The sequence below is a fragment of the Lampetra planeri genome, chromosome 42, assembly GCF_965212315.1.
Source record: "Lampetra planeri chromosome 42, kcLamPlan1.2.h2, whole genome shotgun sequence".
Classification (NCBI taxonomy): Eukaryota; Metazoa; Chordata; class Hyperoartia; order Petromyzontiformes; family Petromyzontidae; genus Lampetra; species Lampetra planeri.
The window spans coordinates 8,391,286-8,418,857 of record NC_136148.1 but is presented as its reverse complement, the minus strand read 5'-3'; the positions used below and the strand labels follow the sequence as shown (position 1 = coordinate 8,418,857).

The window sequence follows — 27,572 nt, the reverse complement described above, 5'->3', positions numbered from 1 at the left end:
GTGAGCTGAGAGGGGTGAGCTGAGAGTGGTGAGCGGAGAGTGGTGAGCGGAGAGTGGTGAGCTGAGAGTGGTGAGCGGAGAGTGGTGAGCTGAGAGGGGTGAGCAGAGAGGGGTGAGCTGAGAGTGGTGAGCGGAGAGTGGTGAGCGGAGAGGAGCGAGCTGAGAGTGGTGAGCTGAGAGTGGTGAGCAGAGAGGGGTGAACTGAGAGTGGTGAGCGGAGAGTGGTGAGCTGAGAGTGGTGAGCAGAGAGGGGCGAGCGGCCCCATGGGCCCTCACCTTGTTCTTGGGGTGCGAGGTGTTCATGACGCTGCGTGTCTCCTTGCCGGTGTAGATGACGACGCCCACCACCGTCCCTGCAGCCCGGGGCACACACGCGGCGACGCCTCTTTACTCTCTCGCACTCTCACTCTCGTCGTCATCATTATGCAATGCACGGCAAGTAGATCTATGTGCTGTGGAGAAGGGCCGTTGCCCGAAACCTCGTCTATAATACATTTTACTTTTAAGCATTATTGTTATTGGCGAAGGCTTTAAACTGTTTGTTATTTGTGCTTCTGCATTATCAGAGTGAGCACGATTACTGTGTTAAAGAGTTGGCGTGTGGTCCATATAGAACAAAACAGATTGACCCTTGAAGGACATCAGGTGAAAAGCGTGTCACTTTGCAGGCCAAACCACACGTGGCCTGTGGCTCTGCCGTTTGTAGAGTGATACGAAACAAAGTAAAACGCCTAGCTTAGTGCATGTCGGTGATCCGGACTCCCAGGGAGACGTCGGCAAACCCAAGGAACCCGGCATGGGTACGCGGACGGTCACTAAACAGGTGCGAGCAGAGTGCCGCATCCACGCACCCGACGCCACGACGGTGCTGGCCCACAGCGTGTTCTCGATGCTCAGGCTCTCGGATATGGTGGGGTTCACGTCCTCCTGCACTCGCGCACACACACACACAGCAGGGTTCACGTCCTCCTGCACTCGCGCACACACAGCGGAGGCCGCGCGGGGGGCAAAACCCCGTGCTCATTCAGAGGCCGGCCATGTCGCGAGGTATCGGTGCGGCCGGTATGACACCGCCCCCGCCACCCTCTCTCGCCCCCATCCCCCATCCCCCTCCCCATTCCCCCCACCCAGCCGGATTTGTCTCCCCGGCGCTGGGATTGACCCCCCTAGAACAAGCACGAGAAATGCGGTGATTTACTCCTCTGCGGTTTGATGGACGATAACGATCGAGCGACAAGATTCGACTCGAGGACAAATTATCGCGTTTTAATTTTGGTGCACGAGGAGCGCATAGCAACATGGATGGCGGCGTGAACCTGCGAAGACGCCGTGGAGGTACAAAGACCAAATACACGCGTACGGATTGTAGACGGTGACTGTAACATGCATTCAGCAATCAATGCACCAAGGGTATAATCGTTTCATTATAAATCTAAGAATCAGCGTCACGCCCCAACCGGTGACTCGTGTTCAGTCGGGGGGGGGGAGGGTGACGTTGCTGAAGAGGCGGTGTTGTGTTCGTCGTCGCTCGTTGCAGAGGTTCGCGGTTCGAATCCGGTGGGCCACCCGGGGCAAATACTGCGGTGTAATAACCGCCAACTACTCCACGCCGTCCGCTTCGCAGCGGACGTTAAACATCTCGTGACGCAATCTGCATGAGTAGGCCGTTTATTTCGTGTCATTTGTTGTTGTAACGTTCTGCCCCAGTGCCCCGACTGGACATCTGTGAAAAAGTGCTTTATAGCTCATCGGATTCCTCATTCTGATTCTGTATGCCGGCGTCACGGTCCAAATTGAAAAAAAAAACCGTACTCGCAAATTACTCAACGGGGATTACACATGCAGCAGCAATCATCGCTCGCCATTGGGAGACTAACGCCCACGAGCAGGCCGGGGTGCCGGGTCACGCCGTGTCACACAAGGGACAGCTGCTGCTGGGAGCGCCGTCTCAAATGTTTGTGCGCGCTCCTAGACCACCTCGGTGTAACGGAGGGCAGCGCTCAGTCAGCAACCAATCGTTGTTTTTTTACGATAACGACTACGATCTTGGCATCGCGGGACTCACCCGCGTGAAGGTCCCCGTGAAGCTGTGGATGTCCAGCTGAGGCTTCTCCGCGTACACGTGCGCGCTGATCGTCACCAAGTCCTGGATAGCAGCAGCGGCAGCGGAAAACCACGGCATCAGCAGCAGCGGCGCTGCACAACACGGATTTACCGCGTCCCCCTGACACAAGAGCCTCTGCACAATCTCTACTCATGTCAGATGCTGAAGGAATACGGTAAGCGGTGCATATGTTTTCCATATCTTAAAGAAAAAAGTGTATTTCAATGCAAACTTAATCATTTATGCAGCAGTGTTTATGAATTCAACTTGGAGCACAAGGGCTACACGTGTCCATAAGAATCGATATAAACTCGAAAACTTTTCAAAGTAGTAATAATAATAGTTCTAAGCCCACCAGTGGATTATTCTGTGCCAAGGGAGCGCCAATTCTCCCTGCAGGTTCTCTCCGTTGCTTCACATTAAGAGGCATAACAGCTGAAGGAATGCCCACGGGAGCCCGGGCAGCATTCAACGGCCACGGACCCGCATGGGGAGCGCGAGCCCATCCCAGCGGAAGAGACGACACGGGGAAATGGAAGTTCAACTCGACCAGCGGCGGGCCACGGCCAAGCGAGCGAGATTGCGTTTGTTAGGACGGGAGGACGGGGTCGGCTCAGCCCCGAGCGTGTCCGGTGGGAAGGGCGGCACGGAGCGTGGGCATGTGCTGGCGATCGGCAGGACGTGCGGGGGAGTGGGTAGATGGGGGTTGGGGGTGGTTGGGGGGGGCGAAGACTCGCAGGACGGGCCTACCGCCACTGCTGGGAGGCGCTGCGTGCACGTCACGCCCAGCTTCAGCTTCCAGTCCGTCTCCCCATCCAGCTGATCCGTGCGGATGAAGCAAGACCCTGCCAGCATCACGGAGGCACGAGTCAGCCACTCTATCATCCCACTGCGCTCAAAGTTTCGCACCGAGATGAACTCATTGATTCGATTGTGCAGCGGTGCTCGGGATTCACGCGGTCGTCCTGACAGTGCGGGGCAATCACCAAGGAAGGCGCTGCCGAGTTTCCCAGACGTAGTCTGGGGTAGTTTGACAGTAAGGGGGGAGTGTTGCTGTGTGTCATCTCAATTCAGTTATTTTCACTGTCGTTTTTTTTGTAATTGGAAGATGTGGACCGTGAGGCCCGCCGCACAATGGCCTACTTTTTCGAAAGACGTCAGGAGATGCCTAACGTCCACTGTGAAGCATTCAACAGTTAATACACAAATTAAAACCAGGATGGCCGGCTGGATGACAACCACGAATTTATGAAATCACCACGATATCACCGCTTCAGGAGCCTCTTAGTCAAAGAGAAATGGGTTTAACCACACAATGAAAGCAGAACGTTCCAAACAGGATAAATAAAACAAACACACGTGTACATGTTCAAATAAGGAAAATAATTAAAAGTAACGTGGGAACTGTGCCTCAGGTTCAATGTTGCTCGGATTGAATCAGCACATTATAGCCCTGCTACCAACGCCGCGGCATTACCAACAGTTTTTTCTCCACAACTATGATTAGCACGGTTGGATACGTACGATACGAAAGAAGTTCAACATACACACATATGTACATACAACGATTGTTAAACTATTTAAAAATGAAACTATTTTTTATTTTACCAGGTAAGGCCCACTGAGCTACGTAGCTCTTTTTCAGAAGCGACCCGGCCACAAATGATAGCCCAATGAAACGGCTTAACATGTGCAGATTTATAGCAGCCAGATGCTCTAAACGCACGTTTCTAAATGTGGAGGGAAAAACCGGAGGACCCGGAGAAAAATCCACGCGACCACGGGGGGAACACGCAAACTCAAATATACAGCGGCAGGCGTCAGGGTTGGCATCGAACCCACTACCTCCTTCATACCAGGCGAGGTAGTCAACATCCTGCTACCTTCCGCACTCCACACTGCGGCACGACCCATTGCGTAGGAACCTTGGCGGCTCTAGGCACCGCGGGCGAGTGCACGGGTCCGCGAGTGGCCCTGGCCTCGCCTCGCGGGTATTCCGCGGTGTCCCCACAGGGGCCCTGGTGCTGGGGGCGAGGCTCGTTCCCGAGCGGCTGCGATGCGGGGCCCAGCTCCCAGGGGGCCGTGCGAGCCACGGGCCCCGCCGCAAGTCTCGCCCACGGGGACGGCGAGTCACGCTTCAAGCACCCAGAGTCTTCTGCAGCTCGAGTTTTAGCGCGGCATTGCTAAACAGGGAAGTCAAAATGTCTCCCGATCTCAAGTGAGAAGTGGGGCTGACCCAGAAACAGAATCGTTATTTATCCTGGAAGAATCCGATGAGCTATGAAGCTCTCTTTCGCAGATGTCCATTAGGGGCGGATCAGAAATTTACGACAATGCATAAAAAAAGATACGAGTGCAAGGTGAAGGATTGGTAAGCAAATCACCCATAATAAAAAAACAACCCTGAACAACACCCGGACATATCTTTTCGTCAGCGCAGGTCTACCATCAACAACACTGTGCAGGACTATGTCATGAAATCCAACACAGCAATCAATGCTGGCACCCCTGGTACCAGATCTCGGCACAAATCAATCTCTGCCACCCGAACACAGATGCCAATTCCCGCATTGTTCTGGTCAGACCCGGGACAGGTGGCAAACCCGACTCGCAATCCAATAACCACTGTGGACTTCTCACACCGTGGTAATAATCTTATTCAGCCCGAGTGAAGAGACGAGTTAACCGCCTGACGGGGATTTACCCTTTATTAGCGACCAATGCTATGACCCGGAAGTTCAAGTGATTGAAGAACTTACCAAAGATGCACGCCAGGCTGTCACGGGGGGCTGCTACGCGGCTATGCTGTGGCCAGCAGACGGCAGTGCAGTAAAATACATCGTTGAAGCGTACCGTAATCTATTGTTGAACCACGTCTAGGCTCTCCTCCACCTTCACCAACTCACACTGACCCCGGCGTGGTGAAGTATGGTCAAATTACCCCCAGCACGGAGCGGGGAGCTACCATCCAGCAGTGGGCTGACAACAGCACTGTACGTGCACAGGCACGGGGGGAATGATTCAGGAGAATCGAGCTGGGGCTCTTGGGTGCCGCGATGGCGAGGAGATGTTAACTACCTCGCCTGGTATGCAGGAGGTCGTGGGTTCAATCCCGACCCTGACGCCTGCTGTCTATGTAGAGTTGGCATGTCTCTCTCTCCATGGTCGCGTGGATTTTTCTCCAGGTCCACCGGTATTTTCCCTCCACATTTAGAATCGACGTGCATTTAGAGTATGTGGCTGCTATACATTTCCACGTGATAAGCCACTTCGTTGAGCCATCATTTGGGGCCAGGTCGCTTGTGGAAAAGAGCTGCAGAGCTCAGTGGGCCTTGCGTGGTCAAATGAGCATCGTTTAGTTTCACAGTGGTGCCGGACGCACGAAGCAGGCTTCTGGCTACGGTTGCGACGGCGACGGCGCGAGAGCGGCGGGGAGGAGGAGGAGGAGGCGTCATCATCGCGGTCCCGGGACGGGGCGCGCGGTAGCTCACAGGTGGCGCAGGGAGGGGGCGTGACGAGGTTCGGGGCGGCGGGGGGAGAAGGATGAAAGGGCACCCGCGCCAACAGGGCCTGGCGCCGCCGTCTAGCCACGGGCTTACGCGTCTCGACGCCTTTCTCGGCAAGCCGCGAGTGAAAGAGGCGCGATGTTCACGGAAGGTGGTCGAGACATGGGGACTTCTGCCGCGGCTTCAAATGACTTCATGTTCGTGCAGCTGCTCGAGAGCCTCATGCCCCACTCCCCCCCCGCCCCCACATTCAGATTTGCTCCCACTCAGAATACCCCCCCCCACCTCGCCGTTGAATTCGAGCCACGGCCCACATGGACGATGCTCTGCGCACAATGCCGAAGCGTGCTCTCCGCTCAAAGCGGAACGTTAAAGACCCTGCTACAACGTGACTCTACCCTGGCTCGCTCCAAGGCAGAACAGCAAAAACGTGGATTCCACATGTTCTGTCTGTGTGGGATAGCGCGTTTCCCCCTTGCATGTGTAGATTTTCTCCGATTGTGCCCGTTTTACTCACGCAAGTCAACATTAATTAACCTGTCGATAACAACTTCGTATATAGAGGAATGCAGACCTTGAGCTGAACACATGGCTGCCTTCTGGCTTGTCTCTGGCCCCCCGAGTTATTCTCTCTCTTTGACAGCGAGCGAATACTGAGGTGCGGTGGCACGTTATGGAGTTGAAATTATTATTATCATCTTATCTTCACGTAATTTATATAGCGCCTCAACCTCGGTGCTTTACGGAGAATTACGAACGGCACATATGAATGTAAGGATAGATACGAGGTGAATAAAACAGGTGAGAGGAAGCGATGGGGCAAATCTGCGATGCGTGAATTCGGTGAAAGCGAAACTGACGACTATGAAAGATGATGAACGGATTGAATGGATGGGGAATGAGTGATAGCCACATTAACAACATCGGGGTCAATGTGTGTTCGGGTCATGGCTCCGTCCGAAACGTCAACAACCAAGAGCAGTAAACAGCGTGCCGCTCCCTGGCTCGGCGGCGTCTGCAGCGGCGCAGCGCGTGGGGAAGGTGATGACACCGAGGCCGACTTCACCGCACCTCCGATTATCACGGTTGGCTACGCGCGATGCGAAAGGCGTTCAACATCCATACATCCACAAGCCCCCGCTCTCGTCCGCTACATCTCGTCCAGTGCGGCGCGTGTCAGTCGGCTGATACGCTCCGACCGCTTTATCTCTCGGAGCTGGGCTACGTCCAACGTAACGGTAAAACCTCATCTACAGCAAGGCCCCCCGAGGTGCAAGTAAAATATTAACGGTGCCAAAATGTATATTGGAGGGAAAAAAAACCTCAAACACACATTGCTCCAATTCCACACACTCCATTCGCTCAACCATCATAACGTGCAATCTGTCTGACACGCAATTCAAACAAAATTAATCCTGGCCTCGCAGCGGAGCGAGTTCACTTGGCAGAGGCGCGTGACTCTTCAAGCAACGGGTTCCCTTTGTGCGCTCAAAGATTTATTTTGTTTTTGCTTTGCATTTTTAAAGAAGCAGATGAATGGGAGAGACGGGGTGCGCGGCCCCGGTGTTGGGTTCAGCCGCAGGGGTCCCGCTGGGTCAGGCGCCCCCCCCCCCCCCCCACCTCCTTGCAGGAGGCAACATTGAGAGTGCCGCAGCTCTTGATCAACGGCGACGTTACGGCACGTGCATTTCATAACGCGCCACTGCAACAGGCGCCGCGGTAATCGCATCCGGTGCGCGCGCTTGCCAGCACGGCATCGTTGCGATGCGGAGCGCCGCATCAGAGGGCCGAGCCAACTGGATTCGCATCCAGGTAACGGCGCAAAATAACACCGGGTTCTCAGGGGGAAGGGGGCTTTGACAGGCTCGGCCCGGTTACCAGTGACCGCACAAAGTCCACCAGGCCGTGGCTAAATCTGACACCGCACCGTCCCCGGAACGCGGCTCCCGGTGTTTCGAGGGCCCCGCTGTCGAGGCTGCGGCGAGGCAAGCTGTGGCCTCGGTCACTCCTGGCAGCTCGCAGGGAGAGCGAGTCACTTCTAGTGCCGATTGGCTACCGTGCTCAACTCCACGGTAGCCTGGAGTGTCAAATGCCACATTACCATGGCAGGGCTCAGTATCGCCAAATGAACATTCGCTCCTCTCGAGGAAAGTTTAGCTTCTCCTCTGCCCGCCGTGGCAATTGCCACATTTGTAAGACGCTCGTCAGCCTCGTCACTGTCGAGTTTGAGACAGCGGTGAAGGTGTCGCGCGCGTCCCGATACTCGATCTTGACACTCCATCAGGTTTCTCAGGGCAATCAAATAAATAAATCATTGCTATTCGTGTTTGCGTTGCGTGCCGTGCCAGACGGCCAAATCGAGACCTGGGCTAGAGTCGCGAGTTCGAGGCAGACACAGATGGGAGGTAATCTCTGCACGAGTATTGCTCTCCTTTGGAATTACAATGGCAGTGTTAATAATAATCATCAGTTTCATCCTCGAGTCAATCCAGTGCTAGGTGAGAGGCCTGCCCGGGCCACGTCAGTCACGGGGGTTGTTTAACCATATTGCACCACGTTGGTGAACGCGGCTTAGTGAAGGGGGGCCATGACCGGTCCAGCTATCACTCACCACTGATGTTAGCCGTGGCCAGGAATACAACTCAGGACTCGGATTTCACAGTGCGGTGCGCTAACCACTACGCCACCGCATACCCCCACACACGATGGCACCGTGTTCAGGAGAACGGTACCGCGTACTGCGGAGGTGCTAGTGGCACGTGAGCGCGTGCGGCCTGATCGTCGTGTGCAGGGTCTGGGGCGCTCTTTAGAAGGCCCGGCGATTATGTGCTTTTGGAAAGAAGCTCAAGTTCAGGTTCACAGCCGCGTGCGGAGAGCCACATGCGGCGCTCGCGCGCTGTCGATTTCGCACGATCGCTGAGAAGCTGCGATCCGTTCGTAAACACCTCAGTCCACGGTCACGGTGCACGGGTCCCAAACCGGGTATTTCACCGGTTGGTACCACCTGAGTAGTGAAGTAACTTCAGTGGTTGTGGTTTCTGTACGTGGCCAACTGCAGTGAATTCTGTGACGAAGAGCACGGAGCCCGGGGTGCGGGAGGCAGCGGAAGGGATGACGGCAGGGATGGGGGGGGGGTCTCGGGCACCGCACGATGCTCGTATGTTGCGATGGAACGATCTTATCATCTCCAATCGTATTCGATTACCGTTCTTAGATAACAAAGCAACCTAGGTCCATCTTGCAAAAAACAAGTAATTTTAATTGTGATATTTACTTGGGTACAATTCAAAGACTGTGGCACAAGCCGCTCGGTGCAACGATTTCCTCAAGTTTGTATCCAAAGCAGAAATAACCGAGTTGGCACGGGCACCGCCACCGCAGTGAAAAACACGGGCGGGAAATGGGACGTTCACGTGCGCGGCCACGGGGCGGAGCATCTCCACGTAAACACCGCGACGGACATCGGGCGTCACGGGAGCGCAAGAGCCGTTAAACAAGAGGGCGCCCCGTGCTCGTTGCGCCGCGTGAGATCGATGAGCCTGATGGCATCTTACATGCGGTTATTGTCAAGAACGCCAGCGTGAATTCTCCGAGCCGCGTCTTCAAACCCGGGGGGGGGGGGGTCAAGACGAATGACCTCGTATTGACGTCTGGATGAAAGAAAAAAACGATGAAGAACGACCGCTTCATGATGGCCATATTTTACAATTCAATTACGCCACTTATAACGAAACGCCGATTGAAGGTGCGGGAACCGCGCGCGAGCGAGCGCGAGAGAGAGGCGGTGGGGGGGAGAAGGGGACGTGGTGGGGGGGGGTGCCGCAACAGCTGAAGAGATCGCGAGACAGAAAGAGAAAGAAAAAAAATCGGCCCTCGAACGGAGGCCTCATTACACGAGATATTGCGTTACGCGCGCTGTCATTCCAGCCGTGGGCACCGTCAATGTCAGCCGCCCGCGCTCTATGACAATCAGACTTGCATACGAAGTAACGCGATCGTGCCGACGCGCTCTCCGCGACGCTCCCCACTTCTCGTACTGAAAGGCGCACCCGGCTGTTATCGGCACGAGAGATGACAATCTGACGAGCGTAGTCTGAGAGGATGGGCCGCCTTTGTGCCCCGCGCGACACACAATACTGGCACCGGTGTCTCAACCGAGGGTGGGGGGTGGAGGGGGGCTTCAGGTTTTTTTCAGCCGGCTCAAAGTTGGTGGGAGGGCCGTGGGGCGAGGGCTGGCGGAGGGCGGAGAGGGGGACTCTGGCGGGCGGCCGGGGATGATACCGGGTTAAATGAATTGCCGCGGCGCGGCGGCGATATGACACGAAGGCCGGCGGCCAGCGCATCCATCAGTGAGCGGCGCTTTTGTGCTCGCGGACGCGTTTCGCGAGACAGCGCGCGCCGCGGCGACGTCACCGAGGCTCGTCAATCGTTACAGTAATTTCGGCCGCTCGAGTGACACACAAAAGTGGCGAGAGACGCGGCGGCGCCTTTTGTGAGTCGGCCATAATAAATGCGCGAGCGTTCCGGCGTCTGGGCCACGGCCCCGCCGCTGCCGGCGCGAGCGTGGTGGCCTCTTGCCGCGACGCCGCCGGCCGGCGCGCGCATGGCAACGCACACGCGGACCGGCGCGCGCTCGCAAACGTCTCTTCCTGTCTTCCCTGCGCCTTGTGTCGCCGTGTCGTTGGCAATGATTCAGGAGTGTCGAGCCCGACTGGGATCTGAAATCTCAACTCTCCGACCGTGAGCTGGGGGATCTTGGGTGCCACGGTGGCGAGAGGTTAACTACCACCCCCGGTGTCTCTCTGCTGTATATTTGTAGTTTGCGGTGTCTCTCTGCCCGTGGTTGCGTGAATATTTCTCTGAGACCTCAGGTTTTTCCCTCCACATTCAGAAATAGGCATTTAGAGCATTTGGCTGCCATAAATTTCCACACAATAAGCCACTTAAATGGGCTATCATTTGTGGCCTGGTCGCTCAGTGGGCCTTACCTGGTAAAATAGTTAGCTCGTTAATTCATGGTTAGTTGGTTATAATCCGGTGCTCACGGTTGTAGACGTCTCCTCGAGATGAACAATCGCGCAAAAATGCTTGCGCCGCCGGCAATTGTATTCCGCTTGTCACAATTGAGCTTGCCGTGAAAACACCCCCTCGTAGTTTCCGTACAAACGACGAGTGCTCCGGTTATGATTCCAATTCCAATCAGAAGTTTATTTTTTCCGAGTGAAGCTCGTTGAACCCAGGAGTTCAAGGGCTAACTCTGTCCATCACCCTCATGTGGTTGATAATCATAGAGAAAAGAAACTAGCCTTTGCCATGATAATATGGAATTTTCATCGATGTCTCAAGGCGACCAACAAAGATGAGGCACTGTCCTGCGGCTCATTTGAACAGGAAGACTCTCAGAGGGATGTGATTTCTAATTTTGCAAAGCAGATTAGGGTGATCGCAAAAATGTAATGACAAGTGCAGTATTTTACACGTATACCGTATAAACGTATTGTTCAATGATGGAACTGAGGCTGGGCACACAGTGGCCCACCCCTGTGAACGGTGTCACAGGCTCTTGAGCGTGTACTGCTCGACAGCAGATGGGCGCTCGGGCAACTCTCCCTACGCACGTGGCCAGGACGTCGCTGGAGGGTCCTAACAGCGTGACGTCGATGAACCCCACTGCCGTGTGAGCTGGTGAACCCCACTGCCGAGTGAGCTGGTGAACCCCACTGTCGTGAGCTGGTGAACCTCACTGTCGTGTGAGCTGGTGAACCCCACTGCCGTGTGAGCTGGTGAACCCCACTGCCGTGTGAGCTGGTGAACCCCACTGCCGTGTGAGCTGGTGAACCCCACTGCCGTGTGAGCTGGTGAACCCCACTGCCGTGTGAGCTGGTGAACCTCACTGCCGCGTGAGCTGGTGAACCCCACTGCCGTGTGAGCTGGTGAACCCCACTGCCGTGTGAGCTGGTGAACCTCACTGCCGCGTGAGCTGGTGAACCCCACTGCCGTGTGAGCTGGTGAACCCCACTGCCGAGTGAGCTGGTGAACCTCACTGTCGCGTGAGCTGGTGAACCCCACTCCCGTGTGAGCTGGTGAACCCCACTGCCGCGTGAGCTGGTGAACTCTACCCGGACTGGCACGCGAGTGCCGGCACTCCCAGCCGCCCAGACTTCAGGAATCGTCTGCTCTTCTTCTGCAAACCCCCCCCCCCCCCCCCCCGGCAGACTGGCCCCCAAATAAAGTAACGTTCGCCGGCGGCCGCACGTTAACAGCGAAAGACGCGACTCTGGTAAGTAGATTAGGATTTTGCCAGGAAGAATAAAGAGGCTTTCTGCTTAATTAAATTTGCATTAACAAGGCTGTGGGGCCCAGCCGCCGAATGAACGGAGGCCGCACGTCCCAGTGTAATTCCATAATTAAAGGCCCTTCGTGTACGATATTGTTCACTTGAAAACAAATCAATATCCGAGTGTCTGGATGCCAGCAAACGGCAGAAAAAAGTCAAACTTCTACATTTCACACCGGCATTAATTTTTCATCAGAGTAGCCATTACATAAGATTAATACCGTGAAAGTGTATCTGAGTTATTAAATTGTAAAGTGCACCGCTATCCGATTGCACAGCGCGGGGGCCGCGCCGCGTTTCACTCAGTCGCCGCGCTCGAGGAGCGTTGAGTTTATTAGCGGAGCAGGAACAAGCGATTAGCGGCACAGCGCACGCCCACGGGGGCACGCGCAGTCTGCCAGCACCGGCGCTCGCCACGCGCTCCTTCTCCACTCTGCCTCCGTCCCTCCCTGACTCCGGCTCACGGCATCACACTCGCACCACTCCACGCGGCCTGGTTTTGCGTAACGAGCCCTCCACTGCTCCCGTGCACGGCTGCTTGCTGCGCGGGGCAGCTTGCCATTCACTGTGCTGCAGCCGTGCGTGGCGCCCAATAGTTCATGACACTGTGCTGGGTATTCATTCAAGACTAATTAAGGATACATTGAATGCACTGATCGGAAACAGTTTTGTCATTATCAGACGAATGCAGAGTAAACGCCGAGAACTGGCCACGTCGATAATCTAAACGCTCGCAAGCGTCGGCTGTGGACCCCCGCTTGCCCTAAACGAGCGTGGAAACGAGTGAATAAGTGATGGGACGCAGAGCCCCCATGCCGCCGCCACCGGCTGGAATTACGGCGGAGCGGCCGTGCCCCTACGGTGCCCACGGGCCCACCGGCGGAGGAACCTACACGCTCCCGCCGGGCCCGGCCGGGCCACCGATAGCAGTGGCAGGCGGCGCCCTTTCCTCTCCGCAGATCAACCGGCGGCGCGTCGCGAGTTACGTAACGAGCGCGAGCGACGGCGGGAACGATGTTCACTCACGAGAGCCGAGGAAGCGGCGCGTGCGCAGGTCGGTCTTAGAACAACGGAGAGCGAGCGAGACGGAGACGCAATTCGGCGTCGAGCAACGAGCGGGCTTCAAACAAGAAGCGCCCAACAAATACCCGATCGGTGAACCCACCGCCAGCTCTCAGACGCAGCGATCGATTGGCTCAATCAATCGCTGTTCACTCTCTGACAATACAGCCGAAAGAGTGAAACAGCGAGTTTAAGATACAATTGAACGATTGTTCGTCAGATGCAATGAATTGCGCGCAGAAATTCCACAACTTTTCACGAAACTTTCTTTGCCCAATATGTTTGGAGATTCACCCTGTGGTGAATCGGCACCATCAACCTTACGTTTAACCAGTTTCTACACGGATTGGTAGTTTGCATTTCGAGACGTGGCCAACGAAGAAAGATGGGGTGCTAAAATGTTTAAGGGTAACAAACATCGCTTACCCGATTTCTCTGAAGTCCTCAAGAAGATCATGTCTGCCGGAACACGCTGATTCTAAACGGGAAAGGCAAAACCACGGAACAACGTGAGGCCTTGTGCTCGCCGCTGCCGGGACGATGCGCGCGGCGGAACCAAATCGGGCGTGCCGAGCACAGCGGCCTCAGCACCAGCGGGCCGCGACATCTCGGTGGGCGAACGCGCGAATCATCGACCCCGTGTGTGCTGTGCCTGAGCTGGTAGTGGAAATTCCACATTTCCATGTTGAGACCACGTCTGAATAAGTCTTGTGGCGCAATGTGACCGTCACACGAAGGTGCCACGCAGCCGTCTCACGGTAGGGGGCGATGTTGCTGTGCGTAACCCCAATTGAGAAATTTTAGTGAAATTTTCTAATTTGGACCGTGCCGCGGACACACAATGGCCTCGTCACTGTGAATTACATCGTGGGATCTTTAACGTCCACTGTGAAGCAGACGGCGCGTAGGATTTTACAGTTAACACACCCGCAGTATCAACCAGGGAGGCCTGCCGGGTTCGAACCACGAACCTCTGCAAACAAGCGGCATCCGCGACTGAACACCCACTAGTGCTGAACTCCCACGTGAAACTTTGCCAGATCGTGACGACGACGACGATGATGATGACGATAGAGATCATCTTAACCGTGCTTCATGTCTGCAGCTGTAGCGCGTAAAATATAGCGCAACTGCAGCGGCATTTGTAAAAGTATTTAGAAAACCACGGTGTGGAAAGTACTTGGGAAGCATACATTGTTGTGTGTGAACTTCAATGAAAGAAAATCACTTAAAAAAAATGCGTCGGCCACAAAGTTAGCGCTGCACAAATCGGTTAGCAGGAGTGCCAGCTCACCGCGCGCAATGAAAGCGAACAAATGTAATCCACTTCACGTCAAAAAATGTCAGGACGATTAGAGACATTAATGTAATCAAGCAGGATGGTACAATTGTGCTAGGAGAGCGGAGTCGCGGTCATGAAATATCACAAATAAGCGCGGCGGGGACGTTTATTACAAATTGCGGCGAGTGTGATGGCATTTGTCAATAGCTGTTAGGAAACCCCTAAAGCAAGCGGCAATAATCCATGCGCCTGATAATTCCTGCGCATGAAAAAATATAAATAATAATAATCTTGTACCGCACTAAATTAAATGTCATTCTTGTCGCAGACAGATCATTGGATTTTGATGTGCAAATTATAGCCGAATTCCTTTTATTAATTTTGAAAGCTCCTAAGTGGGATCATTTGAAGTTATTTTCATTTTAATGATTTTTGGTGCTTGCACACGGAGGCCGCGTGTTTTAACGACACGGACGCCACGTGGCGGTGGCTGGCGCCGTCACCACCGCCGTTTCTCCACAGCGAGAACTCGCTCGCCCGCCCGCTCGCTCGCCTACTCGCCCGCTCGCCCACCCACCCACAAGCCCGCTCACTCGCACCAGGGAGCGAAGAGGTGTGCACAGCACTCACCTTCTCAACGATGATGAGGTCGCCCACTTGAATGTCTGAGCTCTTCACCTTCGCCACACCTGCCGGGCACGCACAGCGCAATCAGAACACGCACCCCGCTCGGGGGGCCGCTCGCCAGGCTCACGCCGGCCCGGCCGGACAGGCCAAGCCGAGAGGACCACCCCCTGTCCCTGCTCACACGAGGAATGGGGTGGCCCTCATTTCTAGAGGCGGGCCCCTAGGAGAGAGGTAAGAAAAAAATTCCCCACTTCAAACGAAACGGCCCAGTCATCTCCCTACTAGATGACCACTGGTGACTTCCCACAACTGTGGCACTTATTGCATTGACCTGAACGAGACGATGGGCTCCATTGATTGCCAAACGAAGATTTGGAGCTTGCGACCTTCCGATTACGAGGTGAGGATTATAACGACGGCCCTGGGTGATGAGCTTATCGTAAGTTTCCCATCCTTCCGCACACACACGCACACGAGGCGATCACTGACGACCGCAGTAGAGCCCCTGTGCGTTTCTGAGCTTAGCTCCAGGTCAGTGGATGTCACTGCTGACTTTGGGAGACCACCACACGCAAGCAGGCTCTCGGAGGATGCAGGCACGAACGTGGTGGGCAGCAGAGGGCAGTGTGACAACAACCATTGCTTGACTGTACTTCTACGCTCCCTGCTTTCACCATTCCCGCACTGAACAGCGTGATGAAGCACAGTCAATTAACAACCCGCAACCTGCACGGCACGGGGAGACCCCTCATCCAGCAGTGGATTGATAAAAGAGGCTGTGCGTGTGAAGTGGATGACGAAACACATCCGCGATCCTGGCCCGGTGAGAAATGACACGACTGGACCGACTGGACATCTGTGAAAAAAAGAGCTTCACAGCTCATCAGATTCCTCAAGTCCAAAACAAACATTGAAATTCTGACACGTGTGGGCCCCGTGCTTGACAGGGCGAGTCACGTGGTTCCGGCTGGACAGCACGTGGCCTCTCGCATGAACGAAAACTCGAGGAGAGGAAATGACATCGTCTGTGCATCTTCTACGTAAACAACCACAATCCCCAACAACCTTTCCGTAGGCTCCGAACACACGGCTACGTCACATAGATGCACACAGACGAGCGCAATCAATGAATAGCGACCGTCCACACACCGCGAGTCTGATGTAAAGAGCGGCTTAAAATGGCATGATTGTTAGGCTGTATATTACGCACGTGTAAAATGCAGCTAATTAAAAAGTGATGTTGGTTTATCTAAGATAGAGGTCATATTCTTTTAATAACAAATCTGTTGGTAGCTCGGCATTCTTATTAATTTTAAATGCAAAGTGGTTTAATTAATTGGCTTCTTGGCTGATGTGTTTCCCTTGATTAAGATTAGTACTGCTGCTGTACAAACTGAGTGTGCTTTGAGACAAGGCTGCATGAGTAAATATTTACTAATGAAAGGATGACGATGACAATGATGATTCAACGGACCTCTTTCCACGACCACAACAACGATGCCTAGCTGTGTCGTTCTGCCGCATAGGTCAAAAGTTGATGAGGCCATCAGGTCCGTTACCAGTAATTCCAGCACACATAAACATAGCTCGCTTCCTTACTTCTGCCAGATCCTGCCAGTTGTTGCACACTCGATATTTGACCTCTTGAAGTCCGCCCTTTGAGTTTCCCACCATCTGACTTGAGGTCTCTGCCCTCTGAGTGCCTCTCCAATACCAGTCTCGGTCACCTGCCCTCCGCCTCCACTCCGCACCCGTGTCCCACCCATCTTGACCTCCTCCTCTTCCCGATTACATCTACAGTGCTTTAATGCTGAGATTGTAAAGCTAAAATCAGAGTTGAATCGAGCAAATGTCCAATGTGTGGACCACGGCTTCAGTGTAGCCATTGGTGGTGACACACGAGGGCCTGGTCCACCGTTTGGGCTGGGAGCCTAGGGGCTGAGGAACCTGGGAGGCTAGGGGCTGGGGAACATGGGAGCCTAGGGGCTGAGGAACCTGGGAGGCTAGGGGCTGGGGAACCTGGGAGCCTAGGGGCTGAGGAACCTGGGAGCCTAGGAGCTGAGGAACCTGGGAGCCTAGGGGCTGAGGAACCTGGGAGCCTAGGGGCTGGGGAACCTGGGAGCCTAGGGGCTGAGGAACCTGGGAGCCTAGGGGCTGGGGAACCTGGGAGCCTAGGGGCTGGGGAACCTGGGAGCCTAGGGGCTGGGGAACCTGGGAGCCTAGGGGCTGAGGAACCTGGGAGCCTAGGGGCTGGGGAACCTGGGAGCCTAGGGGCTGAGGAACCTGGGAGCCTAGGGGCTGGGGAACCTGGGAGCCTAGGGGCTGGGGAACCTGGGAGCCTAGGGGCTGAGGAACCTGGGAGCCTAGGGGCTGGGGAACCTGGGAGCCTAGGGGCTGAGGAACCTGGGAGCCTAGGGGCTGGGGAACCTGGGAGCCTAGGGGCTGAGGAACCTGGGAGCCTAGGAGCTGGGGAACCTGGGAGCCTAGGGGCTGAGGAACCTGGGAGCCTAGGGGCTGAGGAACCTGGGAGCCTAGGGGATGGGGAACCTGGGAGCCTAGGGGCTGAGGAACCTGGGAGCCTAGGGGCTGAGGAACCTGGGAGCCTAGGGGCTGGGGAACCTGGGAGCCTAGGGGCTGAGGAACCTGGGAGCCTAGGGGCTGGGGAACCTGGGAGCCTAGGGGCTGAGGAACCTGGGAGCCTAGGGGCTGGGGAACCTGGGAGCCTAGGGGCTGAGGAACCTGGGAGCCTAGGAGCTGGGGAACCTGGGAGCCTAGGGGCTGAGGAACCTGGGAGCCTAGGGGCTGAGGAACCTGGGAGCCTAGGGGCTGGGGAACCTGGGAGCCTAGGGGCTGGGGAACCTGGGAGCCTAGGGGCTGAGGAACCTGGGAGCCTAGGGGCTGGGGAACCTGGGAGCCTAGGGGCTGAGGAACCTGGGAGCCTAGGGGCTGGGGAACCTGGGAGCCTAGGGGCTGAGGAACCTGGGAGCCTAGGAGCTGGGGAACCTGGGAGCCTAGGAGCTGGGGAACCTGGGAGCCTAGGGGCTGAGGAACCTGGGAGCCTAGGGGCTGAGGAACCTGGGAGCCTAGGGGATGGGGAACCTGGGAGCCTAGGGGCTGAGGAACCTGGGAGCCTAGGGGCTGAGGAACCTGGGAGCCTAGGGGCTGGGGAACCTGGGAGCCTAGGGGCTGAGGAACCTGGGAGCCTAGGGGCTGGGGAACCTGGGAGCCTAGGGGCTGAGGAACCTGGGAGCCTAGGGGCTGGGGAACCTGGGAGCCTAGGGGCTGAGGAACCTGGGAGCCTAGGAGCTGGGGAACCTGGGAGCCTAGGGGCTGAGGAACCTGGGAGCCTAGGGGCTGAGGAACCTGGGAGCCTAGGGGCTGGGGACCCTGGGAGCCTAGGGGCTGAGGAACCTGGGAGCCTAGGGGCTGAGGAACCTGGGAGCCTAGGGGCTGGGGAACCTGGGAGCCTAGGGGCTGAGGAACCTGGGAGCCTAGGGGCTGGGGAACCTGGGAGCCTAGGGGCTGGGGAACCTGGGAGCCTAGGGGCTGGGGAACCTGGGAGCCTAGGGGCTGAGGAACCTGGGAGCCTAGGGGCTGGGGAACCTGGGAGCCTAGGGGCTGAGGAACCTGGGAGCCTAGGGGCTGGGGAACCTGGGAGCCTAGGGGCTGGGGAACCTGGGAGCCTAGGGGCTGAGGAACCTGGGAGCCTAGGGGCTGGGGAACCTGGGAGCCTAGGGGCTGAGGAACCTGGGAGCCTAGGGGCTGGGGAACCTGGGAGCCTAGGGGCTGAGGAACCTGGGAGCCTAGGAGCTGGGGAACCTGGGAGCCTAGGGGCTGAGGAACCTGGGAGCCTAGGGGCTGAGGAACCTGGGAGCCTAGGGGCTGGGGAACCTGGGAGCCTAGGGGCTGAGGAACCTGGGAGCCTAGGGGCTGAGGAACCTGGGAGCCTAGGGGCTGGGGAACCTGGGAGCCTAGGGGCTGAGGAACCTGGGAGCCTAGGGGCTGGGGAACCTGGGAGCCTAGGGGCTGGGGAACCTGGGAGCCTAGGGGCTGGGGAACCTGGGAGCCTAGGGGCTGAGGAACCTGGGAGCCTAGGGGCTGGGGAACCTGGGAGCCTAGGGGCTGGGGAACCTGGGAGCCTAGGGGCTGAGGAACCTGGGAGCCTAGGGGCTGGGGAACCTGGGAGCCTAGGGGCTGGGGAACCTGGGAGCCTAGGGGCTGGGGAACCTGGGAGCCTAGGGGCTGAGGAACCTGGGAGCCTAGGGGCTGGGGAACCTGGGAGCCTAGGGGCTGAGGAACATGGGAGCCTAGGGGCTGAGGAACCTGGGAGCCTAGGGGCTGGGGAACCTGGGAGCCTAGGGGCTGAGGAACCTGGGAGCCTAGGGGCTGAGGAACCTGGGAGCCTAGGAGCTGGGGAACCTGGGAGCCTAGGGGCTGAGGAACCTGGGAGCCTAGGGGCTGGGGAACCTGGGAGCCTAGGGGCTGGGGAACCTGGGAGCCTAGGAGCTGGGGAACCTGGGTACCTGGGAACCTGGGAATCTGGAAAGCTGGGAGCCGAGGAAGCTTGAGTACTGAAAAGCCTGGGAGCCTGGGAGCCGGGGGGAGCTTGGGAGCCAGGGAGCCAGGGACTCTGAGCCAGGGCCTGATTCGTGCCCCTGGGTGACACCAGCTCAAGCTATCGGAGCCATTCACCCTCCTCTGTGAGAATCCAAACCTTAAGTGCACGTCAGCTGCTTTATACTTTCAATTTAAATAAAATGTCATCAATTTCCTATAAATTAATATGAAGATATGCTATATATCAGTTTTTATGGTCCAAAGAAATAATACTTTTAACTGAGCTATCAGAGAATTTTCTTGTTAATTAGACTTTGTAAAAATTTATAACAAATAATGAAAATTTTGCAAGATTCGGTGATTCCGTAAACCCTTTCCACAGACCGGAGGTCCATTATTATATTAGCACCTGTGTCTCACCGCGGTGCTACACGCTCTGCCCGCGGTGGCCGCGGGACTGGTGACGCCGCACGTCCTGATGGGCACGGTGGTGGTGGGGGGGGGGGGCGGCACACTCGGCGGAGATTAAAATCCCACGGCGACGCGAGGCCGCCGGTGAAACGCGACGGCGGCAACGTCGCCACTTTCACTTCCCGTATTCGTCGTCACCATTACGCTCGCTCGAATCCCGGGGTTTGATCTTCCACGAAGCTCCCCGTCCACCCTAAGCCGCATCCACTGCACAAACCATGGCAGTGGATGCGGATACATGATGCACAAATGGAAATTCTAAACTCTACATGAGTGTTTAGCAGGCCCCACCTCTTCTCTAAAATGGTTCAGTCGCGTTGGGATTGCGTTCCGCGAAATGTTGTGGCTTGGCTCTCCAGCACACCGGTTAGTGCTGTACTAGTAACAAATTGGCACGCTCTGTTTACGTGACAACCCTTACTAATTGGCTGCGTCGGGTGGTGGCGTGTTTAACGACACATTTATATATTTATGCGATCTAACCCAAAAAAACCTGCATTATGGATGTCACCTGGTCGAGTAAGCTATGCAACATGCTGTAACGGGCTTGCGCTTTTGTCACGATAAAAAAAATCTCTCCAGTAGTGTGCGAACGCGGATCATTCATAACAGACCGTAACAATGTATAACGACGCAATGCCCCGATTCACAAATACGGCGATTAACAATCCGCTGCTCCTGGTGCAGTTGTCTGGGCTTGACCACCTGAATGTGAAATTGTAGTCGTTGCTCTGCATCAACAATCAGCAGCCGCACGACAAGAAGAAGATTCCGCTTGGTTACCCTGGAAAGCCTCGCCGAGGCTCAAGACTCCATCAGGAGGGTCTTGCCAAGTTTTCGCAGTAGGGGACCCGTTGTATATTGTTCATTCTTCCCTTAAAGCCCTGACTGATTATCCCCCGCTTACCCAAACTCCCCTTCCCCCTCCCATCCTATTCACTGACTCCGTCCCTCTTCCCAACTTCCCCTACCCATTCATCACACTCACTCACTCATCATCATCATCAACCACTCACTGTCACTCTCACCATCATCGTTTATTCCACGCATGGTCATATTCATCATGCGCTACCATCCTTCTAAACATCTCATCTCACCACACTCGTCTAGTCTACAAATAGCTAATTCTTTGTTCAGCACTTTGAGCAAGGCCCTATCTGAATTAAAATAATAAGACAAGATGTTGCTGCTGCTGCTGTGTGTGTTATCCCGATTGAGTAATTTGCTGGTGATTGTTTCAGCATTAGGATGTTTTGGCCAACACCGTGTTGTTTTTTTCATTAGCTATGCGAGGAAAATGGAGAACCGGGTGTAAACGGACGCAGAACAGGGGGAGAGAGAATGCACAGATTCTATGCAAGGAGCCCGCATCGGGGAATCGAACCCAGGAAGCTTTGTTGCTGCGAGACACGAGCGCGCTGCCGCTGCGCCGCCCTGCCACCCGCCGTTAATTGGCATCAAAGACCCAGGACGGCAGAAGACGCGTCACGCCCCCAATCTCGCGACGTCACGGGCGCGGCCGTGCCGGGAGCAGGGGTTTCATTTTAAATAAATAAATAACGGCCTGCACCTAATGCCATTAGTCACAGTGACATAGGGACACGCGCCTTTCATATGCAAAGCCCGACAATTAAATTTTCACCAGCCAGCCGCGACATCATGAGACTTTAATGAAATCGCGTGGCTATCGGATGCGATGTGGTGGTTACCCCTGCACAGGGGGTGGGGTGGGGGGGGGGTAATGAAGGATGGTCCGGTATCGTGATATCCCCGCGGCCACGCCGTGTCTAGGGCCAAGAGACGTCTGCGGCAGGTCTAACGTTCCTCCACTCGGGGGGCTTTGTCCCGGGCGAGGCGGCGACAATGCGGCGCTGCCCGATGGGCGGACCGATGGGCGACGATTCGCAGGGTCTCGTTTCCACGAGCTCGGGGACCAGTTTTGGTGACGTGATCACCGGTGGCCTGCGGTGGATCCAAGGCGGGCGGGGGGGGGGGGGACGGGGGAGGGGGGGCGATCGTCCCCATCACTACCTTGGAGTCCCAGAAACTTGCCGCAGTCTTTAACAAAAAACACAACGCAATGCGACTTTACTATTAATGCAGGGGGCCGTTTAAAAAGGTTGACATTTCACGACCGTACCCCCCCAGGGAGGGTTGTCGAACTGCGATGACGATTAAAACGATGAAGGTGGCATAGCCACGTCCTCACAGAGGCACAGTATCGAATATAAAAACGCGGAGGAAATGTGTCCCAGTGTCACCGACTACAGGGTGGGCAGTGATTACATGCGTGCCTTGCAGCGAGAAGGGCAGAGGTTCCATTCCCGACTCGGGTGACCATCTGTGTGGCGTTTGTATGCTCTCCCCCCTGTCCTGCATGGGTGTCCTCTGGGTTCTGCAGTTTCCTGCCATTGCTGAGAAGATCATAGAATGTCTCTGCAATTGGGCAAAACACCCCAATGCTTAAAATGACCTACAAATTACTCAACTGGGATTACACAGCAGCAGCAGCAACATCACCCCCTCCTGCAACAACTTGATGGGACCCTCCTGGAAATGGGTCTTGAGACTCGGTGAGACTTCACCGGGTGAACAAGCGGAATCATAAAAAAATAACAGCAAACCAACGGCAGCGTAAATCCCGGTGTCCAGAGCAAACTTTGCACGGAATATTCGTGCAGCGCTACTTTAAACACGTGCACATATCGTGCGTGATTTACGTCATCATGAAGTCAAACGTGCAGTGTGGCTTATCAACCACGGCAACAAAACCTTCCCCTCGATCCACCAAGAAATGTTGAGAGTGAACGTGCACACATCACGCCCGTGCTTGGCGCGTGCGTGGCGCGGAGGCCCACCTCGTACGGTGAGCTTGCTGTAGAGCTGCGAGTTCATCTCCTTGTCTCTCTGGAACCTGCGCAGCTCGTCCAGGGCCTCGCGGAACATGGTGACGGCCAGCACGAAGCCCTACGCGGTGCGGGGAGTGGGGGGAGTGGGGGCCGCGCGGGTATCGATCAGAGCGGCGACGGGCACGCGGATAAATCTCACCGTCCCCCGAAGGGCAATCTGTCGGCGGCGCTCTCCGAGCTGCCCCACGAGGAGCGTGAGTGATCGCGGGCAATTTTACTCCAAGACTAATTAAACAACAAAGCGGGCGATCATCAGCCTAAACAGTCGCGGTGGCTTTTGTATGAGGAGGATTAATGGCCGCGGAAAGGCCCCTTCCCCTCTCCCCGAACTGAACGCGGCGGTGGTGGCGGGGGTGGTGGTGGTGGTGGCGGTGGAAGCGCAGAGTTATCGACGTGATGGATGGCGCGGGCTATGGGCTCGTCACACTCACACACACGTGTAGGTCGACTCAGCCTCAATGGAGTTCCTAGTGCTTTGTGTAAAAACATTGCCACTAGGAAGACAAAGGCGGCCGGGCGTGGTGTTGGCCACTCTCCCCCCTGTGTGCAGTGCCGGCTTTCATAAGTGCTTGCTAACAGCACTTGCCCCAACAGTCTCTTAAGGCTATATGGGGGATCTTTGTCTTTGTGTGAACTGAGACTCGCCCATGCACACGGAGTTAGACATTTTATGACGCGTGACAATTAAGTCGATTTCCCCCTCCACAAACGAGAAGGGGGCAGTTCCCGTTATATCCAACTCGTCCACTGCCACTGCATGCTCTACGGCCTACCCAAGTCCCTCCCTCTCAAAACTCCCGATGATCCAGGGTGCCACAAGAGCGCAGACCCACACCCATGACCCGAGGTCACACCACCGCAACCTTCCGTTACCTCTGCGAGCTCCCAACCGAATCCCACGGTAACGACACGATCACGCGCAACATCTCAAGAGACACTCCACAGACTTGCCCCTGCCGACATCTCGCATCTTATCTCACCGTGTTGCCCATAGTTTGCTCTTCGCTACAGCCAATCAAACGTGTCTCTTGAAACCCTCTGCCAACAACCTCCACTCCTTCTCTGACGGTGCCAAACAGGGTCTGGAACTCCCTCCCCCCCCCCCAGCTCTCCGTGCTGCCGACTACCTGCCCCTAATCAAATCCAGGCTCAAGACCCTCCACTTGTCTTCTGCTGAAGACCGTCTTCTACACATTACGTGTCTTCATTTACACCTCAGCTAAATGTCTACACACACACCCACACCTCTCCCCGTATCCGCTGTGTCTGGGACGCGCACGTGCCGCTGCTTTTGAACATCAACAGCCGCACCTCGAATTTGCACTCAGAATCATCGGCATCTTCATTGAGACGGGAGGAACCCGACGAGCCACGAGGCTCTTCATCACAGATGTCCAGGATGGGCGGGTCGGCGAGGATTGACGCGCGACCACGCGCGCTCTCGGAGCATCGTCAATTCTCCCCACCCGGGGTCGCGATTCTATTCAGCGACGTGGCGTTTCACCAACGCAGTGAAAGGTAGCGTCTCCGGTGGCCGCAGAGCTAACGTAGAGCAATCGCAAGCGGCATAATGAATGGAAATAAAATGGAATGGGAAAAAAAAGGTTTGATGCAAGATATTCTTAGGTTTTTTCGGTAAAGTCACGTAGGTAAAACATTAAAATTAATGAAAGTAAAATAAAACAAAATAAAAATAATAATAATAATATTTTACTTTCATTAATTTTAATGTTTTACCTACGTGACTTTACCGAAAAAAACCTAAGAATATGAATCATTGCAGTCACGAAAGCTTCAAATCTAGAATTGATGCAAGATGTTATTGCGCACACAATTTGAGGAGTGCATCGTGAGCTTGAGAATCAAAATGTACAGATGTATCAGTGCCTTTGTGCCCATTCATAATGGATGAATGGGCACAAAGACTAAGATCCCCCATATAGCTATACAGGCTGTTGGGGCAAGTGCTGTCACCGAGCACCTACGAAGGCGGTGCGCCAATACACAATGCAGCAGGTATTAATTTAAGGCCGAGTCGACCAAGGGAAGGTCCAGGCAGGACCACGTTCAAATATATGTCACCAATGTTGGCCATGGGTGGCGAATCGAACTCTGGTCGTCGCCACCGCCCCAACCGCCCGCGCTCACGACGTTCGCTCGGCCACCACGTACCAGCGGTGCCCAGTAGGTGTAGAGGTACCCGATCTTCAGCTCGGGCACGAATTGCGAGCATGCCACAACGAGGAAGTACAAGTTGAGGAAGAACTTGAACTGCTGGTACAACACCTGCACGACAACGCCGACGCGGGCACGCAAATATTAACGCCGTGCATCAAAATCCGGCGGAGCGGGCGACAACGCAGCCGAAGCGAGCACGGCGGGGCCTGGGGACGATTCCTCCGTCATTGAGCTGCACATCAAGAGAACGGTCTGTCGGCCGGCAATCGTAAACGGAGGGGGGGGGGGGGCGTGGAGGAGCTGGGCTGCTAAAACGGCTGGGATGCGATCTCCGCAAACGAGGCATCCGGGGGGCGCTCAGCGCAAGCCTTCCCGCGGTCGGGGGCAGTGTGACCGGCGATCATTTCATTTCTTTACTTTTTATCAATAACGGGCGAAATGCCCCCGTGGGGACGCGGGTGTGCGCGCGATACAAAATATATCTCTCTCGCGTGCGTGTGTGTGTGCATGCGTGTGCTTAGACGGAACGAGCTGAATGGGATGATGGGACAGGTCTCTGCCCCACGTGCCCGTTGCGTGTTGCGAGCGCTGTCTTGAATGGAGGCCGGCACGCGCGGGCAAAATGTCTGCGGCCTATTTAACGCGGCGAAGGCACCCATTAAAATCCCCGCAACCTGCTGTCATTTCTAAGTTGCATTATTTTACTGTCGCTACACGTCCTGTGAAATCAGCCACAGAGCGCGGGTCGTTCCGTACCACGCTCAAAGTTGCAATCAAATTCAAAGTGAGATGCATTTCAAGCAGCTAAAGTATGTATGTTCGCATCGTATGTAGCCAACCGTGCTCATCGGAGGTGTAAAACATTAGAACGTGATTCTGGTCATCGCGCTATTACTGGAGACAACGAATCTCATGGGGCTCTCACCCAAAGGACGTGAGAAGGCTGCCGCACACGGCCCACGAGAGAGAGCTGCCGTGTGGGCCACCACAGCCGAGCTGTTGTGAGAGCGCGAGACCCTGCGCTCGTTAGTGGGCCAAGGGCCCTCTGTGACAGGCGGCCCCTCCCACAAGCGAGGGCGGCTTTGTGTGTTTAGTTTGTTGTCCATCCCCCACACCTCCGATTAGCACGGTTGGCTACATACGGTGCGAGAGAACTTGAACGTACAGTAGAACCCCTCTTAACGATGGTAATTGGTTCCACGAAACCGGTCGTTAAGTGATGTGGTGATTAACCGGGTAAGGGAAATACACGTTAAATGCGTAATTCGTTTCGATAGCATCGAAAGTTACCCTTTTTCACCCAAAAAACCTACTTAATAATGTTTAAACCTCGGATATTAATACATAAATATATGAATGACATGATAAACACATAATATTCACAGAAACATGGTTAATCAATGCATTAATTAATATTTACTGTACCTACAACAGCCCATCGTTAAAATGGGAATGGTCGGTAAGCGAACAACATTGGGCTCTATGGAGGCCCCTCGTTAAGAGGGGTTCTTCTTTACACCACTATACACTACACTATACACTACACTATACACGACTATATTCTTGGTTCTTTCGGTGAAGTCACGTACATAGAAAATAAAATAAAAATAAAATGCAATTTTAAGTACAAATAAAATAAAAATAAGAGCAAAAAAAACCCACGACGTTTCGATTGCAGCACAAGCGCTTGTGGGTCCCGGGAGGCACCGGCGTTGGTTTCCACTGCAAAAGCCGAGCGGTACCTCTGACGTCAAAGTCCGCACGTAAAGTGCTCACTCATTGCGTGGATTCAGTTGTGCGGCTGCGTTTGTACAGCCAGCGGTGGTAAAGCATTCTCATTCGGCCATTGCACACCGCTGATAACGCACTCCGCAAAGTTGTATTCGATGGAACAATCTAAAATTGTACAAGCACGGTGCATTTTTCAATGATGTACGTGAATCGATAGGGGGCGGATTATTTATTTTTGTCAATTTATACCACAATCATGAGGGCAGCCCCAGGGCAAGTTCAATACTGGGCCAATAGCAGTGAAAAACCAAGGGTAGCGTTGTTAGTGGCACCACCGAGTATGTGCGTGCGTGCGTGCGTGCGGCACGTACCCCCGGCACGAAGGTGAACACGTTGTACTTCTGGTTCTTGATGGCGTTGCGCGGGTACTTCTCCTCGCTCTTCTCGGGGTGGCCCAGCCACACGGTGCGCGGCTTGAGCTCCTTGTGCCGCCGGCACAGGCAGCACAGGTTGTCGCAGCAGCTGCGCGTCCCCGGCCACACCGCGCAATCGTTTGGCACACACAGCACACACCGCACACCGCACACACCGCACCCGGCACGCGCACAGCACCGCGCGGCACGACGTGGCAGGAGGGGTGCCGCGTCGTGGGATACGGCGGCAACAGGTACGCCATGCCATGCAGCGCACCACGCCGGGTAGCAGGCGGCAAGACACACCAAGAACAACAAGCACGGAGAGCAGCACACCATACAGGACACCGCACAGAACAACACCCCATGCAGGACACCACACAGTACAGGACACA

At 55.3% G+C, this 27,572-nt stretch overlaps 1 protein-coding gene across 4 annotated transcripts in view; it reads right to left on the bottom strand.

Moving 5' to 3' along the window:
- The window catches only part of ATP9B (ATPase phospholipid transporting 9B), a 102,076-nt gene that overhangs the window by 48,267 nt on the left and 26,237 nt on the right, over positions 1 to 27,572 (bottom strand). For 3 of the 4 annotated variants that reach the window (XM_078613858.1, XM_078613861.1, XM_078613862.1), the window contains 9 exons: positions 27,136 to 27,286; positions 25,028 to 25,141; positions 22,805 to 22,913; positions 14,922 to 14,980; positions 13,436 to 13,487; positions 2,855 to 2,949; positions 2,066 to 2,146; positions 852 to 969; positions 277 to 353 (listed from right to left, as the gene is read on the bottom strand). In XM_078613858.1, the coding sequence (XP_078469984.1) occupies positions 277 to 353; positions 852 to 969; positions 2,066 to 2,146; positions 2,855 to 2,949; positions 13,436 to 13,487; positions 14,922 to 14,980; positions 22,805 to 22,913; positions 25,028 to 25,141; positions 27,136 to 27,286 (856 nt within the window). The remainder of the gene's footprint in view (positions 1 to 276; positions 354 to 851; positions 970 to 2,065; positions 2,147 to 2,854; positions 2,950 to 13,435; positions 13,488 to 14,921; positions 14,981 to 22,804; positions 22,914 to 25,027; positions 25,142 to 27,135; positions 27,287 to 27,572) is intronic. The other variant, XM_078613860.1, reaches the window with a different exon arrangement.